Genomic DNA, 17025 nt, shown 5'->3' with positions numbered 1-17025 from the left:
TGTAATACAATAAAGTATAAAATACCTCTGCTCCACTGCTTCACACTCCAACACATTTCATTTAGAAACTGGAATTTTATACTCCTTGGGTAATGGTTGGGTCAAAGAGAAATCCAGACTTTAATTGCAAACGGTCGCGATGCTGTTTGCTTTATAAAGTCATTTTCAGTCTCAGAAACAAACTGTAATTTAATGAGCACAGTTAGGAGCAGAAGCTGAAATGTGCTCAATCTGGACTGCTGAGTTATGGTCATGATCATGCCTTGGTAAAAGGGAAATGGCGCATCCCACACAGTATTTATTGCATTTATAGTCAGCAGCTGTGAGCTCCGACTAAGTCCAATCATTCTTCTTCAGTTTTACAAAGTATCTGCTCACTGCTGGTAGTGGAGTGCAGACTTTTATGTAAAGGCTTGGATGAATTATTATATACATTCTGCTAATTACAGAAAGAAACGAAGGAAGATACAAACATAGACATAAGAATTATACACACAGAAAGGATTTCCGTCCACTAAATCTGTTACCATCATCTGCTAAAACTAAAGTTGTTGAGTAACAATTAACCTTGAGACCACATAGGGCGGCACTGACACAGTCGCAATGCAGCACAATGTACTTCAACAACATCCTTCACACCACGGCAGAACGAGCAGGCCTGAAACAGACCAAACTCAAGAGACTTATTAACAGTCTCACAAATGGTTCGACAAGGCTCTACGGCGCTCCGTAAGGGCAGCCTCCAACCAAAAACACAGAGACCCCAACAACAGGGAGGCAAGGGAAGCCTACGACAATATATGCAGGCGATACAAAGGCATCCAAAGAGAAAAGAAACAGAAGCACCTCTCACACAAAATCCAGCAACTCGAGGACAAAACCCCCAACAAGGCTGAAATAAAAGGGGCCATTGAGAGTGAAAAAGAGCGGTACATCGAAGAATGGAGAATCGCAATAAATAACTCCAAGAAACTCACCGTGTACCAGTCACTGCAAAGGGACTACACCGTGGCCACCTACCTGGAGAGAATACCCCACATCAAACACAGACAGACCCTGAGCCGGTACAGACTGAGCGCCCACAGCCTGGAGATTGAGACAGGACGACATAGGCAGACGTATAAGCCATGGGAGAACAGACTGTGCCAGCACTTGGACCAGGAGGCCCTAGAAGACAAAGCCCACTTCTTGCTACACTGCACCAAATACTCAGCTGTGAGGGCTGTCTACTACCAAACACTCACTGCCCACATCCCAGACTTCACATCTGCAGACCAGAAGAGGAAACGCTACATCCTACTGGGAGAAGAGGAGTCGATTGTGGAGAAGCGCTGCCCAATTTGTGTCCAGACCTCACCAAATGAGGGGAAGATGAAATCCCATGGACTGTTATACCTCATTACAACCCCCTCCAATCACCAAACCACCCACAGACATTACCACCCCCTCTAATCACCCAACCACCCACGGACATTACCACCCCCTCTAATCACCTATCAACCCCCATAAGTCCCAACCTCCCCCCCCCCCCCCCATTCCTGCCATACCAACCACTCTCTTTGGCACCAATAAAGCTCTTCTGATCTAATTTAATTTCATGAGAAGAGGAAACTCTACATCCAAATGCGAGAAGAGGAGTTGACTGTGGAGATCGCTACTCAACATGTGTCCACCTGCCACCAAATGAGGGGAAGATGAGAACCCAAGGACTATTATAAACCCAAACCACCCACCCATCCACCCTACGACCCACCTCATCCCCCCATGAAGTAAGTATGAGTCCATAATCCCAGTTTAAAGTTACATTAAATTACAATGGGGCAAATCCATGTGCGGATGTGCTGATTAGCCATGCTGGATATTTTCTGCCAGCTGGAGTGTAAGATCGGACCACAATGGAGACTGCTGTGGTCCGATCTTAGACTCTGCCTCCTCACAGACGAGCCTCCAGCAGAACCAGCTGTGATTGGCCGAATGCTGTACACTGGCCAATCCACGCTGGTCAATTCATTCCTATGAGAAAAAGTAATCTCCCTCGTAACAGCAAGCTGCCAGCTCTTCTGACTAGCAAGGACGAGCCTGCTGCAGAACCAGCGTTGATTTGCCGAATGCTATACACTTTGTATAGCATTCGGCCAATCAACGCTGGTACTGAATCGAATATTTACAACGAATAGCTAGTAGTATTTCTTTGCAGTATGCTCTAATATCACTAGATCCTACTAATACAAAACGCCTGCACGGATTAGCCTCACAATTGGTACACACATACAATGGAACTGGAAAAGAAACATAGGCTACTTATTTTGCGACTAAAGGCCCGTACCTCACTACCGGAGCTGCCGAATTCATATTCACGCTGGGCTAAAGGACCCAAGATGACGTCATCTGAGGCCATTCAGCCGCGCGAATGTGTGGGTGGAGCTATATAATAGTGTGCGGGACAGGAACATTGCGTCGCGATGCTCCGGGCTGCCGCCGCCATGCAGCCTTGGTGTGTGACTCCGCGGCATCTGCCAGCTGTGTGCGCACGGCATGCCTCCTCACTATTCAGCCTCTGCCGGTAGGGAGTGACAGTAGCAGAAATGTCGGCGGCATGTCTCAGCTCCACATACTGCGTGAGTACAACGGGGGAAGCGCCTCTTCATCCCACAGCGTGGGGAGGTTAATGGTATTTAGGGAGCCTGCTAAAGGAGCAGGGTTTATTGCTGGGAGACTGCTGGAGGAATTGGGGGAGCCGGGCCGCACCTGCAGATATTGCGCATATACTTAGATGTTGCAGAACCAGGACGCAAACCCAGGCAGATTATTGCCAGCACCCATTTCATACATATACGCGGGTTGCACCAACAAACAACCCCTGGACGAAGTCGCGGGCGGATGCTAGTTGTTTCTATACTGTGACATTGTGTCTAAATTTATACTTGAAAGTGACACTTTTTAATTTTATTTCCTACACTGTGAAGTCTCAGGTACAGTCACCATTTTGTATGTTTTATTCCTTTGATATTATATTAGTCGTTTATATTAACTTTACACTGTGACCTCTGTGCATCAGGGAGATTAAATCAATCATAAGCTTTTTGGACCTTGTTGATAGTGGTCAGGGTGGAGTAGTGCCCAGAAGTTACTTGTATATCCTGTTTCTTACATACAGTGTTGTTCAAAAGTTTTAGGAATGTTTGGAAAAAATGCTGCAAAGTAAAAATGCTTTCAAAAATAGAAGTGTTAATAGTCTATTTGTTGTCAATTAACAAAATGAACAATGAACAATTAAATAAATGTAAATCAAATCAATATTCGGTGTGAAAGTCCTATAGAGGAGGCATGGAGATTATATAATACAGTCTCCACAGAGCCCTGATCTCAACATCATCCAGTCCGTCTGGGATTACATGAAGAGACAGAAGGATTGGAGTAAGTCTACATCCACAGAAGATCTGGGCTTAGTTCTCCAAGATGTCTGGAACAATCTCTCCTCTGTGGTCCTTCAAAGACTGTCTGCAAGTATACCTAGAACTGATGGAAGGCAAAGATCATACCAAACAACATCACACAATTAAGCAAGTGATTCCTCGGTTTACCTGCATCCATAGGCCGTCATTGGTGACTGTATACAGAGTTTCAACCGCATCTTGCAGCTCTGGTGTAAGAACACAGTCTTATACTTTGTGATTACTTACTATAGTGTGTTTTTCACAAGTGTTTGAAGTAGCCTTGAGCTCGATAGAAAACAATCTTCATAGCTGCTCCTTTCCCACAAATGACTTTTTCATTTTCTGGACATAGAAAAAAAAAAAAAAAAAAAAGATTTTAAGATTCCAACACTTTAATGAGCCCTGTTACAATTATTGCCCGCACCATGCTGTGCAGCTTACGTCTGACTTTCTCTACACGGCCAATAATTAAAAAAAAAAAAAAAGTTATATATATTCTCCTTCATTATAAATGATGGACCAAATTATAATGCGATTTGGTAAACCTTACAAAATATGTCCATTTATTGTTTTGTATCGTTATACGATGAGGTATATTTCTACAGCTGTTGAGTAAGGCTGTGTTTACACGGTGGTTTATAATATTAAGACCTGAAAGCAGTTATGTGTAGAAATGTGGAATTTTGTCTGGATATTAATCAGAAAATACTCCAGATTTTCTTGCATTGCAAAGTGTGAAATATGCAACAAAAATCTGCAGCTTTAAATTGACATACTACAGATTTTAAATTTGTACCATAGGTTTAAAATGGGCAGGCAGCGGATTGTTGGCCCACCATGTTACAAAACTGGTTTGGCTTGCGGCCACCTCTAAGCCCTTGTTTGCATCAGCGTTTGGATTCCATCCAGGGGAGTCCGCATGGGGACCCCTCGAATGGAATACAAACGCAATTGCAAGTGCTGTGCTGTAAAAGCACACGGACCCCATAGACTTTAATGGGGTCCATGTGCTCGCTGCGTCCTGCCTGCATGAATCATGCGGACAGGAGAGTAGATGGTGAACTACTTTCCTGTCCGCAAGATCCCTGCAGAGATCTGGCGGTAAGCACACAGACCCATTATAGTCTATGGGGTCCGTGTGCTTTTCCTGCTCCAGCTCTTGCACTTGCATTTGGTATTCTGTTCGGGGTGGGGTGGGGGGTCCTCCCCCAGACAGAATCCAAATGCTGATGTGAATGTAGGGAAAGGGTGTAAGGCCTCATTCACATCAGCATGAGGACCCCCCGAATGGAATGCAACTGCAAGCGGTGTGCCAGTGAAAGCACACGGACCCCATAGACTATAATGGGGTCCGTGTGCTTGCCGCCAGATCTCCATAGGGAACATGTGGACAGGAAAGTAGTTCACTGTCTACTTTCATGTCCGCTGATGTGAACCAAATATTATCCTAGCAGATTTCACAGACTTTGCCCTTTAACAATCATATAGGGATCTGGTCTTCACTGCGGGGAGTCTGCTGGCCTGTCTCCTCCTGAAGTGGTCCTGGTTTTAATAGCAACTGATCTAGCAGAGCAAAACTGTGGCTACAGAAGCTGGGTAACCAACAATAATGAAGGACAGGACTACAGGACATGTAGAAGAGTATATCACAGGGAGGCCACACGGTGGCTCAGTGGTTAGCACTGCAGTCTTGCAGCGCTGGAGTCCTGGTGTTCAAAGGCAAAAGGGCAAAAAAAAAAACATCTGCAAGGAGTTTGTATGTTCTCCCCGTGTTTGCATGGATTTCCATCCCATGTTACAAAAAGACATACTGATAGGGAAAAAAATGTACAATCTACATAAAAAAGAGTATATTGCAGAAAACCCAGGGCCACAGAGATATATTGCAGAAAGTCCAGGGGCCAAACAGGGATAAAAACAGACAGGACAAGCAGATAAAACGAGTAGACAAGGACTCCAGCATAAAACAATCAACTCAGATAAAAAGCAAAGACTCTAGTATAAAACAACATATGTATTTGTAGCATTGAACTGAGCACAACACACATATCGCTAGCCAAAGAGGGAATAAGGCTGTATTCACATGACTGAGATTCACTTGTGAAACTCAATCCATGTGTTGGCCAGATTTTACTGGCCTGAGCTGGGAGGGGGGGTACACAATTTGCGCTTTAAAAAAAACAAAAAAAAAACTTAAGTCATAAATGTAGTGTGAAAAGATTCTCCACCTAGGCCATGCCCCTTTTCTCCCCTAAAAAATAAAAAGTGGCAGGGGCAGGACATCTGGGAAAAAATAAAAAGCAACAAATAAATGTGCCATGTTTTATCTATATAAATCAAAGGTACAGAGATAGGCAAGAGGAAGTTAAGCAGGTGCAAACAATAGTTCTAGAGACAAGAGCAGGAGCATATCACAGGGGTAGCAAATAAGCTAGGTCTAAGGTACTATGCCAGAGGACACAGCGTAGGCGTTACAAAACACTTTTTTTGTTCAGTATGTGAATGAGATTTACAGAAACCTCACCCAAAGTTGTGAGGTTTCAAAGCAGCCACAGCTCACAGCATAGGACGGCGATGGCGAACCTTTTAGAGACCGCGTGCCCAAACTGCAACCAAAGCCCACTAATTTATCGCAAAGTGCCAACACGGCAATTTAACCTTAATACTGAGGTTTTATTTTATTAAAAACAGATCCATGAAACACCAGACCGCCAAAAACAGGACATGTGCAGGGCCCAATTGAAATTAGTGTGTGATCCTCAATTGACCTCAATTGGACCCCCTGAAATACAGTTGTGTAAATGCGGTATTGTAGAGCTTATAATGATACAAACCACAGCAGCTGCCACACAGTACAACATGTTCCACAGTGATCCCTACATGGTACCAAATGCACCACAACAGTCACACAGTATAATATGCTCCCAAAAGCCTCCTCAAGCCGCTTTATGTGAAACCCAGGAAATTTGTTTCGCCATCCACATCTCCTTTTTGTACCACCACTTTGAAAGACCTAGAAGCCAACTGTTTGTTTTTTTGTTAATGGAATTGTGTGTGTGTGGGGGGGGTTATTTTTAGTAGGAAGACCTGATGTTTTTACTGATGCATTTTTGGTGAACATAACACTTTTGATCATTTTTTTAAGGTTTTTTGATTGCCAATTATCAACACTAAAGAAAACATATCAAAATATAACCTTTAATAAAAGATGTACTTAGGCATATAGTGAAATTATTAAGAACAAATGGATCAGCTACTAGAGCAAACTAGCTCTGGTCTGACTATGACACACAAGCGGTCACAACAAACTGACTACATCTAATATCTAACACGTTTCTACTAGGGTGCATGACCCTAGTTTCATCAGAGGTATATCTCAAGTACTAAAGGGATATAAGTTATCAACCCTCTCGGCCAGGCGGCTTTCGGCATCGGTACACATAACTTTAACTATTATTATTTGATTATATTCATTTTTTTTGTAGCCAATAGACAAACATTTATTAGGTTTATTTATTTCTTTTGTTACATGCTTCACTGTACCGGAGAAATTCTCACTGTGCTTCAAAAATAAGAATGGTACCTGCAGCCATACACTGACATCCATCCTGGGCAGAAGGACCTGCATGAAATGTATGTAATACAGCCAACACTAGGTTTCAGGGTACTGTAGGGGCCATTATATTACATGAGGGGACACTGTGGGAGCCATTATGTCACATGTGTGGGGGGGGGGGGGCGCAGTGGGAGCCATTATGTCACATGTGGGGACACTCATCAGGTTTTGCTCTTTGTTTTTTTTTTATGCCATTTATCATCATTACAGACACATTCAATGTTTTTATTTACAAAACCATTCGGAATAAGGGGAATGTTTTAATGTTTTTCAAAAAAAATGTTTTTATATATCTAACGATTAGGCCCCTAGGGGACTTGAACTTGAGATAATGCGATCACTTAAATAATAACTGCACTACCTATGTACAAGTCTTGTGTTACACCTGTTAGATGTACTAAATGCAGACCTGTAAAGACACTGACACCCTTCAATCATATTTGCTGCGATGATGATACTTAGTAAATTGATATACCTATCTAGTATCAAGGTTAGTAAAACAATGAATAATGTTCACAAAAATATACTTTATTAGCTACTTGAGCAGAAAAAGGATTTGTTTAACATCAATTAAAAACATAAAAAACAATACATAAGTGAGAAGAGCACAAAAAGTAATCTAGATACACACATATAGGGTCAAGGCCCCACGGCACATAAATGCCGCAATTTACCCACGGTGAAAACACCGCAGGAAAAATCATGGCATTTTACAGTCAGAGCAAAGTGAATGGGATTCTAGCAAATCCCATGCCCTCTCAAAAATGCAAAGTCAAAAAAGACAGAGGCCACGATTTCCAAAATTGGCTCAGTTTTGAAAATGGCAGCATGTCCTTTATACCTATGGAAACACCAGCGGTTTCCTCATAGATATAAGTGTAACAGTAAGATAACTTGTGACCACTAGGAGTTAGAGAAAATCTTTAACACACTTCATTACTTACATTTACAAAAATGATCAACTTTTAACTATCAACAAATTTAAAAATGGTTTTGTTCATGGGAATACCCCCTTAAGCATAACCTGCTCACCAGAAACCTAGAGTTAGGGCCTGTTCACACAGCAGAAACCATTTCCACGTGCGAGTTCCCTCATGCAGCTACCAGAAAAAGGATGATGATGCTGTGCATTGGCATCCCAATCAGGCCCAAATTAATGGGACTAAGTGGGAGAGATTCTCAAGCCGAAAATGCTGCGGCTGACAGCCATGGGAAGATGGGACATATCGCTTTTTCCCACTAGCTGAAAAAATATAAACCGCTGGCGGGGGAGAAGTGAGCGGCTCACATTGAAATGAACGGGAGCCTTTTCCACAGACGGATTCTCAAAATCTGCCTACAAAAAAATACATGTGAACATACCCTAAAAGTGGCAGATCCTTGCTAGTGCTCACAAATGAGTTGGCTGATTGGTAGCGGACAGCTCGCTTAACCCTGTCCCTTTATGGATAACCCCACCCATATGTAGCTAACCATGGCCCGCAAACAATCCCCCCCTCCCCCCAATCTCTAAATGGGTCACTCAGTCTCCTAAGAAGGTGTCTGTTTAAGAAAAAAAAACAAAAAAAAAACGACACCTATCATTACAGACAGTAACTGCCGGCTATCAGTCACTGCCCATTATGTCCATTGCCCATAGACCTCAATGTTAAAAAAAAAAAAACACTGTCCCTTTTTTTTTTTTTTAAACAGACAGACGTCCTGCACGTGGGATTTTTTTTTTTTTTTTATCCACTTGAAAAAACGGACATTGTTGTAAATGGACACAAAATAAATCCCCATTGAAATGAATGGAAATTACAAACAGACCAGCTAGTGTCCATTAGTAAAATCTTGTACGGATTATGCTAGGTTCACACTAGCGTTCTCCTGTCCGTTCTGTGGTTTCCGTCTTCTGCATGCCAGAAGACGGAAACCATAGACCGGGTCCGGCCGTGAGCATTTTAGGCTCTCCGCCGCAAAACCGGATTTTTTTTATCCGGACACAGAGTACTGCATGTCCGACTGTGTCCGGATTATAAAACCCGGTTTCGCGGCGGAGAGCATAAAACGCTCACCGCCGCACATCTCTCTCACCCATTCAAATGAATGGGTGAGAGAGACTCCTGCAGGTTTCAGTCTCCTGCTCTGTTTTAGGCAGAAAACGGAAACCTCAAGTACGGAGTTCACAACGCTGATGTGAACGAGCCGTAACAGCCACAGACACTGCTGAGGGTCCACCAACGGTAGTGTGAGCGCCCCCTAATAATATCACACCCCATGGCTGACAACAGCCAGTGGGTCAGATTATTAGGTTAAAAAAATGGCTTTTCTTCAGGTAGAAGAAAATTAAAAAGCTTGACAAAGATTCTGCCTCGGAAATTGCCGCAAAATGAATTAAACTAAAAAAATATATATATATATATATATATATTAAAAAAAATCCCTGTTCACTAGAACACGACACAGCAGCCGGCGTGCCCCAAAATCTGTATGGAAAACAGCGCAAACTTACACACGCAACACATCCGTTTTGTGTGCGCGTTAACAATCCCGGCTCCATTCCCTTCCCACACACAACTCCCGCCACCTCCAGCAGCGAAGTGAGGTAATCGCGCGCCAATGACCTCTTATATAGGCGCCTTACCCGGGCTGCCTTTTGTTTATAGGCCAGCCGCTTAGGCCCCGCCCTCTCGTCAGAATGTACCAACTCTCTTTGCGGAGGGGAATGTCTTGCAATTTACGCGACTATAGACCCATTTTCTATCTACTAATGGAGATCATTTGTAATGTAAATGTGTAATGATTATAAGACCAGAGCGCAGGCTGTGATATGACCGCGCCATACTACTAGTCAGCCCATATACGTGCTGCAGACAGGGCGCCCGCCCCTAGGCTGCCGATAGTTGGTGCCGCGGCGCGATCTCCGCATCTTGGTGACGGTGTGGAGCCTTCCCCTGACCCCCTCATTGATTCCCGCCCGAAAGTGACCGGTGAAGGGAATGTAATCCACGTTACACCGCGGTGACTAGCCTAATTAGATCCTTCCGCCGCCGCCATGGCGGACACCGAGCTGAAAGTTCCGGAGGACATGTTCAAGGATGTGAAGTTTTACCCCGTGGGGGATCTGGATCCTCAGGTAGAGAGATCGGGCACATATGGGGGGTCGGACAGCCTGAGTGCTGTGTACGGAGCTGGTCGCCGGTTTTAGGCGGGCTGGGGGGGCAGTGTACGCGGGTGAGCAGTGATGTGGTGCCGCTCCGGTGCTCCGCACTCCTCTCCCGGCCTGTAGTGTCTCCGGTGCCGCTCACTGCTCCCGTTATGGGATGTTTAGTGGCTGCCATATAGTGTGCCACAGTGAGCAGCGGCACGGATGACGCAGGGCGTGCACTTCCTGCCAAATAGTGAGATCTAAGTCAGGGCAGAAGTTGGAAAGAGTCTTCTGGTCCTCCAGTGCTGGCAGCAGGTCATTGTGCCCTGTACAAGTGTCACCCTGACAGTCACACCATCTTGTCGTAGCCTTCCTGCGGATCTGTACAACGTTACCTGTCGCGCCTAAGTATCTTAATACAACGACAAGGCGCAGCATCTTCACCTTGTGACCTCTGCTGCATTGGACCCTCAGTCATTGACTTGTAATGGGGTCTGCTGTGGTGAAGAAATCCATGATGGAGGCTCCTGAGTGCCCGGCGCAACTCTGAATGGCCAGTGATAGGAGTAGAGGCGCCATTGGCAAGGCCGGAGCTGATTCCCTGTCCTGGTGTCAGTCCGCTGTTGTCAATGGAGAAGTCGCATCTGGCCATCCAGTTTGTTGCCTTCTGAAATGTCGTCGTGCACACTGACCAGTCAGATGATTTACCGCCATGTAGTACAGCGGGCACCTCTGCTCTTTTTTCTAAAGTGGATCCCCCTCCTCTGCATTGTCCCTATATCCTACAATGACATGCAGAAACCAAATGTTTTCAGTCCCACTAAATTGGAGTTCCAGGCTCCTCCCTGAAAGAGACCCTAAGGCTATATTCACACTACCAGTATTAATGTCCATTGCTTTCATCCGTCACACGATAAATACAATGGACTTTAATATAAAAAACAAAAAACTTGAGTCTTCAGTAGTTGATAGCCATTGAAAAAAAAAAGGTATCTAATAATGATGACAGATTACAAGCTTTCGGGATAACTGATCCCTTCCTCGGGTATAGTTGTTTTTATACTATACCTGTGGAAGGGATCAGAGTTATCCCGAAAGCTTGTAATCTGTCATCATTATTAGGGCTGGTTCACGCTGGGATTCCACGGTGCACATTCCGTTGCGGCTGCTGCGATGGGATGCCGGTGCAGTGTACGGCATCCCATCGCGGCTTTCCGCTCCGGATTAGACCCAAATGAATGGTCCTAGCCCGGAGGGTAGTGTCGTGAATCGGGCGCGGAATCTGCCTGAAAAAAGGGCATGTCGATTCTTTTTTCCGTCAGTGGCAACATGCCGGCCACGGAATAAAGAGCTCTAGGGGTCTACCTAGACCTCCATTGTGAGGGGGCGGTTTATGACGTGGATTCAGCACCATAATCCGCCCCCTCTTGCCCCGTGTGAATGAGCCCTTGGCCATTAAAAAAGGTATCAACTACCGAAGACTCTAACTTTAATGTTAGACAGACAGAGCCCCCTCTCTGTGTCCGTTCCCATTGACTCTGATGTAAATAACGTGACAGATGTCTTCTTTTGTCGTGTTTGTTTACTTTCGTAATGGAAGAAACATTTTTGCAGGTACAACTTATTCTTCTGTCTGAAAAGTATAAAAACTTTATGGAAGAAAGCTTCTATGATGTTTTTACTTTGGGGTGAATGCAGATGGGCGACAGATGAGGGGGCCCTGTCTGTCTTTAATGTGACCGATAAGAGCAACAGACATTGAATAACAGTAATGTGAACATGCCCTTAGGCAGTATGTATATACTTTCACAAAACTGTCAATGGGATGAATTCCGTGAACTTTCAATTTTGTCTGTGGGTTCTGGGATATTGATGCCATTAGTTTTTGCTACTGATATCCCTCTATTGTCAGAGGGGCCAGCCTTACAGCTCAGTCTCATTGTTGGGTGGTGGGGGACACCCCCACACAGTAAAGGATTATGCAAGTACAGTCCTATGAAAAAGTTTGGGCACCCCTATTAATCTTAATCATTTTTAGTTCTAAATATTTTGGTGTTTGCAACAGCCATTTCCGTTTGATATATCTAATAACTGATGGACACAGTAATATTTCAGGATTGAAATGAGGTTTATTGTACTAACAGAAAATGCGCAATATGCATTAAACCAAAATTTGACCGGTGCAAAAATATGGGCACCTCAACAGAAAAGTGACATTAATATTTAGTAGATCCTCCTTTTGCAAAGATAACAGCCTCTAGTTGCTTCCTGTAGCTTTTAATCAGTTCCTGGATCCTGGATGAAGGGATTTTGGACCATTTCTTTCTACAAAACAATTCAAGTTCAGTTAAGTTTGATGGTCGCCGAACATGGACAGCCCGCTCTCAAATGATCTGAAAACAAAGATTGTTCAACATAGTTGTTCAGGGGAAGGATACAAAACGTTGTCTCAGAGATTTAACCTGTCAGTTTCCACTGTGAGGAACATAGTAAGGAAATGGAAGACCACAGGGACAGTTCTTGTTAAGCCCAGAAGTGGCAGGCCAAGAAAAATATCAGAAAGGCTGAGAAGAAGAATGGTGAGAAGAGTCAAGGACAATCCACAGACCACCTCCAAAGAGCTGCAGCATCATCTTTCTGCAGATGGTGTCACTGTGCATCGGTCAACTATACAGCGCACTTTGCACAAGGAGAAGCTGTATGGGAGAGTGATGAGAAAGAAGCCGTTTCTGCACGTATGCCACAAATAGAGTTGCCTGAGGTATGAAAAAGCACATTTGGACAAGGCAGCTTCATTTTGGAAACAAAAATTGAGTTGTTTGGTTATAAAAAAAGGCGTTATGCATGGCGTCCAAAAAGAAACAGCATTCCAAGAAAAACACATGCTACCCACTGTAAAATTTGGTGGAGGTTCCATCATGCTTTGGGGCTGTGTGGCCAATGCCGGCACCGGGAATCTTGTTAAAGTTGAGGGTCGCATGGATTCCACTCAGTATCAGCAGATTCTTGAGAATAATGTTCAAGAATCAGTGACGAAGTTGAAGTTACGCCGGGGATGGATATCTCAGCAAGACAATGATCCAAAACACCGCTCCAAATCGACTCAGGCATTCATGCAGAGGAACAATGACAATGTTCTGGAATGGCCATCCCAGTCCCCAGACCTGAATATCATTGAACATCTGTGGGATGATTTGAAGCGGGCTGTCCATGCTCGGCGACCATCTAACTTAACTGAACTTGAATTGTTTGTCCAAAATACCTTTATCCAGGATCCAGGAACTGATTAAAAGCTACAGGAAGCGACTAGAGGCTGTTATCTTTGCAAAAGGAGGATCTACTAAATATTAATGTCACTTTTCTGTTGAGGTGCCCATACTTTTGCACCGGTCAAATTTTGGTTTAATGCATATTGCGCATTTTCTGTTAGTACAATAAACCTCATTTCAATCCTGAAATATTACTGTGTCCATCAGTTATTAGATATATCAAACTGAAATGGCTGTTGCAAATACCAAAATATTTAGAACTAAAAATGATTAAGATTAATAGGGGTGCCCAAACTTTTTCATAGGACTGTATGTTATAGTATCACTTGGTGGTGGGGAACACTGAGCTGTAAGGCCGAATCCCCCACCCCCACAGTACAGGGATAGAGGTAGCTGAAACTAACGGCACTGATATCTCTGGGATCACGGAACTTGTATACAAAAATGAAAGAGCATGGAATTCAACAAACTGACAGCTTTGTATGCCCTATATTAAAGGACATGGAAGGTTCTCTTTTTTTATGTAGATTGTGAGCCTCATATAGGTCTCATAATGTACATTTTTTTCCCTATCAGTATGTCTTTGTAGAATGGGAGGAAATCTACACAAACACGGGGAGAACATACAGTTCCTTGCAGATGTTGTTCCTGGCAGGATTCAAACCCAGGACTCCAGCGCTGCAAGGCTGCACTGCTAACCACTGAGCTATCATGTTACCCCTGGAAGGTCCTCTTTAAAGGGGTCATGCACATTTTAAAATTGGTAGCTTATATTTAATAGAGATGTCTTGTTACTTACTGCCTGAGTTCTTTAGATGTTGAACATCAGCCATAAGTCATGTGATCGAACCAGCACCCAGCTCTCTCCTCTCTGTGTTCAGTGGTTTTAGGTGTCTCTGAGTGAGGGGTTGGCAGTCTCCATCATTTTAATAGTAAAGCCCGTCTCTATATACACACAATACTACAGAACATGGAGAGGAGGGTGTAGGGTCTTGGCTGGTGTTGGAACCAGCCCTGGAGTTACTGTAAAATCACTTCAGGGTAAACCATCAGTTTTAGATCACCCAGGGTCTGAGTCTTGGGGGCTCACTGTATTATATAAAGGGGTTATCCACTTTCAGCAAATAAATGCCATTGCTTCCAATATACTTTCTGTATCAATTCCTCACACTTTTCTAGATCTCTGCTTGTTGTCATTCTGATATGATCATGTGATGTGATATACAGTCATGTGGTATACAGTCCATGGTCATGTGATGCAAAGAGGTGCACAGCTCGTCACCACATCAATGTTTGATTACTGTTCTGTGACTGTGTGTGCGCATCACATGACCATGGACTGTAGATCACATGACCGTGGACTGTCTTTTGCTTCACTAAAAGTACACAATGTGTGGCAGCAAGCAGAGATCTAGAAAACTGAGGAGTTTATACAGAAAATGTATTGTAAAGTTGTATAACTTCATTATACAACAGTATCATTTAGTTACTGAACCAGAACAATCCCTTTAAATGTTGGGCACTCGCTGTACTGTTAATAGCCACGTCCCATTCAAGTCTACGGGACACCTCTGCAGTATCGATAACTGGGCTACTAAAAGTACAGCGAGTGAACAATGTATCGCCCGCCATGTCAACAGTTCCAGGAGCTGTGCATTACAGGGTATGGCAGATCTGCAGGGGTTCTTCTAGAAACGGGTCTGGACAAATCGTGTACATTGACGTCTGTGTCCTGCAGCTCTTCTTTCTAGATCTGTATCGGATAATGGAGAAAATTGCAATTGAAAGTTTTAAAGAAGACAAATGGGCCACACATGGGAAAAAATTGAAATGGATGGTAGGGCTGGGCAATTATCAGTTAATTAAAATCCCAATTTTATTGTTCAATAACCTCTGCCCTCCAGTTAAATGTTCCTAAGCCGTAGCCCCACAAAATGTAATGTCCGGGCAGCAGCGGCCCCAGTCTGTAGTCAGCCTATAGTCTGTATACACTGAAGCTGCCCTGAGATTTGTAGGCTCCATGTTTGTGGCCTACAAGCTCCAGAATCTTCAGAAGCAGGAAAGTGGGCCGGGGGCTGCAGGTATGAGATCCCTATTAAAAGGGCCTTTCTCATTGGATAGAGTGATTGCTCTGTCTACTCCAGCGTTTGTCAGGCAGTCATATCTCCTGTAATACAAGGACTTATGGGCCCCCAGAGCAACGACTGTTCTCTGCCCTGCACTAAAACAACGTTGTGTGACTTTCTATAGACAGTAGGAGACAAACCACCCCATTGAATCACAATCTCTGATCCGGCTTCATCTTTCGTGCATCCCTTGTAGTAATCTATGATGGTCATTGCTTACAGACCCTCATGGAGGACCCCTCTGTATGCGCCACTACTCCATGCTAAAGGGGTTACTTATAGTCTTATGGAAACCTTGACATTTACCATGACCATCTGAAGAACCCCAACGTTAGTGGTGGCCACCAGTCCCATCACCATCGGGCTGAATGGAGGCACAGCCACTTGCGTTTACATGTGTATTTCATCACAGATTTTGATGTGGCATTTTAGGCTGGTTCATCACAATATTTCTGCAGTTTGTGAACCCGGCCATAGTGTGACGGCTTGTTATTCACATGATATTCATTTATTTTGAACTCGGTTCCTGAAGTTCAAATAACATTCCCTGGTGGGTTCGATACGGAAACCACAGTAGTGACAATTTTCTGCTTGGAGTGGTGCCTTGCTCGTGTGAGGGTGATGATGGAGCACACTGTGAGCTCTGGCCTGGAAAAGCAGGTGTAAAATTGTTCTCTTTTTTTTATTCTCAGTCTTTAACCTCTTCCTTCACCTTGATGTACAGTTACATCATAGAAACTATGTATTCCCTACAAACTGACATGCCTCATAATGATGGTACCTTGCCCGTACCATGACTTGCACCTCAGGACCTCACTTGATCGGCACCACTCCCTGCCAGTGTCCGCTTCAGCACAAAGCAGGAACTCTGAGGCCGGAGCCCCACGGGCCGGAAATGACGTGGGAAAAATCGCAGCGTTTTACAGTACTTGCAAAGTGGATGGGATTGAAAATCGCAGCATGTCAATTATATCTACGGAAACGCCGGCGGCTTCCCCGTAGATCTAATTGTAACAGAAAGTCCACGGAGGAAAACTCTGTGAGGGCTCGTTCACCCGGGGCAAGAGGGGGCAGATTCTGACGCCGAATCCACCTCAGAATCCGCTCCCTCACAATAGAGGTCTATGCAGACCGCCAGCTTTCTTTTTTCCGTGAGCGGTATGTTCCAGCTCATGGAAAAAAAGAAGCGAGCTCCCCTTTCTTCAGGCGGATTCCGCGGCTGATTCAGCCGCGGCGTCCGCCTCGCGACAGCACCCTCCGGACTAAGCCCATTCATTTGGGCCTACTCCGGAGCGGGAAGCCGAGGCAGTCGCATTTTGGTCCTATTCTGACACGGCTCCCCGCATCAAAATCAGGACCAAAATATGCGGTCCCGTACCCACGTGTGAACTAGCCCTGCACTTTCTGTTCAAAGCACTGCAAGAAGAACCGCGATAAGTTCACACCG

General features: G+C 44.4%; 1 protein-coding gene across 1 annotated transcript in view; it reads left to right on the top strand.

The window, feature by feature from the left end:
* The first annotated feature begins 9820 nt into the window (after nucleotides 1–9820).
* Nucleotides 9821–17025, top strand: part of PAXIP1 (PAX interacting protein 1) — a 34754-nt gene continuing 27549 nt past the window's right edge. Inside the window, exon 1 of the mRNA XM_075271503.1 lies at nucleotides 9821–10171. Coding sequence (XP_075127604.1) covers nucleotides 10091–10171 — 81 coding nt within the window. The 5' untranslated portion in view covers nucleotides 9821–10090. The remainder of the gene's footprint in view (nucleotides 10172–17025) is intronic.

Source organism: Leptodactylus fuscus, chromosome 4 (assembly GCF_031893055.1).
Source record: "Leptodactylus fuscus isolate aLepFus1 chromosome 4, aLepFus1.hap2, whole genome shotgun sequence".
Lineage (NCBI taxonomy): Eukaryota > Metazoa > Chordata > Amphibia > Anura > Leptodactylidae > Leptodactylus > Leptodactylus fuscus.
This window is presented reverse-complemented; position numbering and strand designations above follow the sequence as displayed.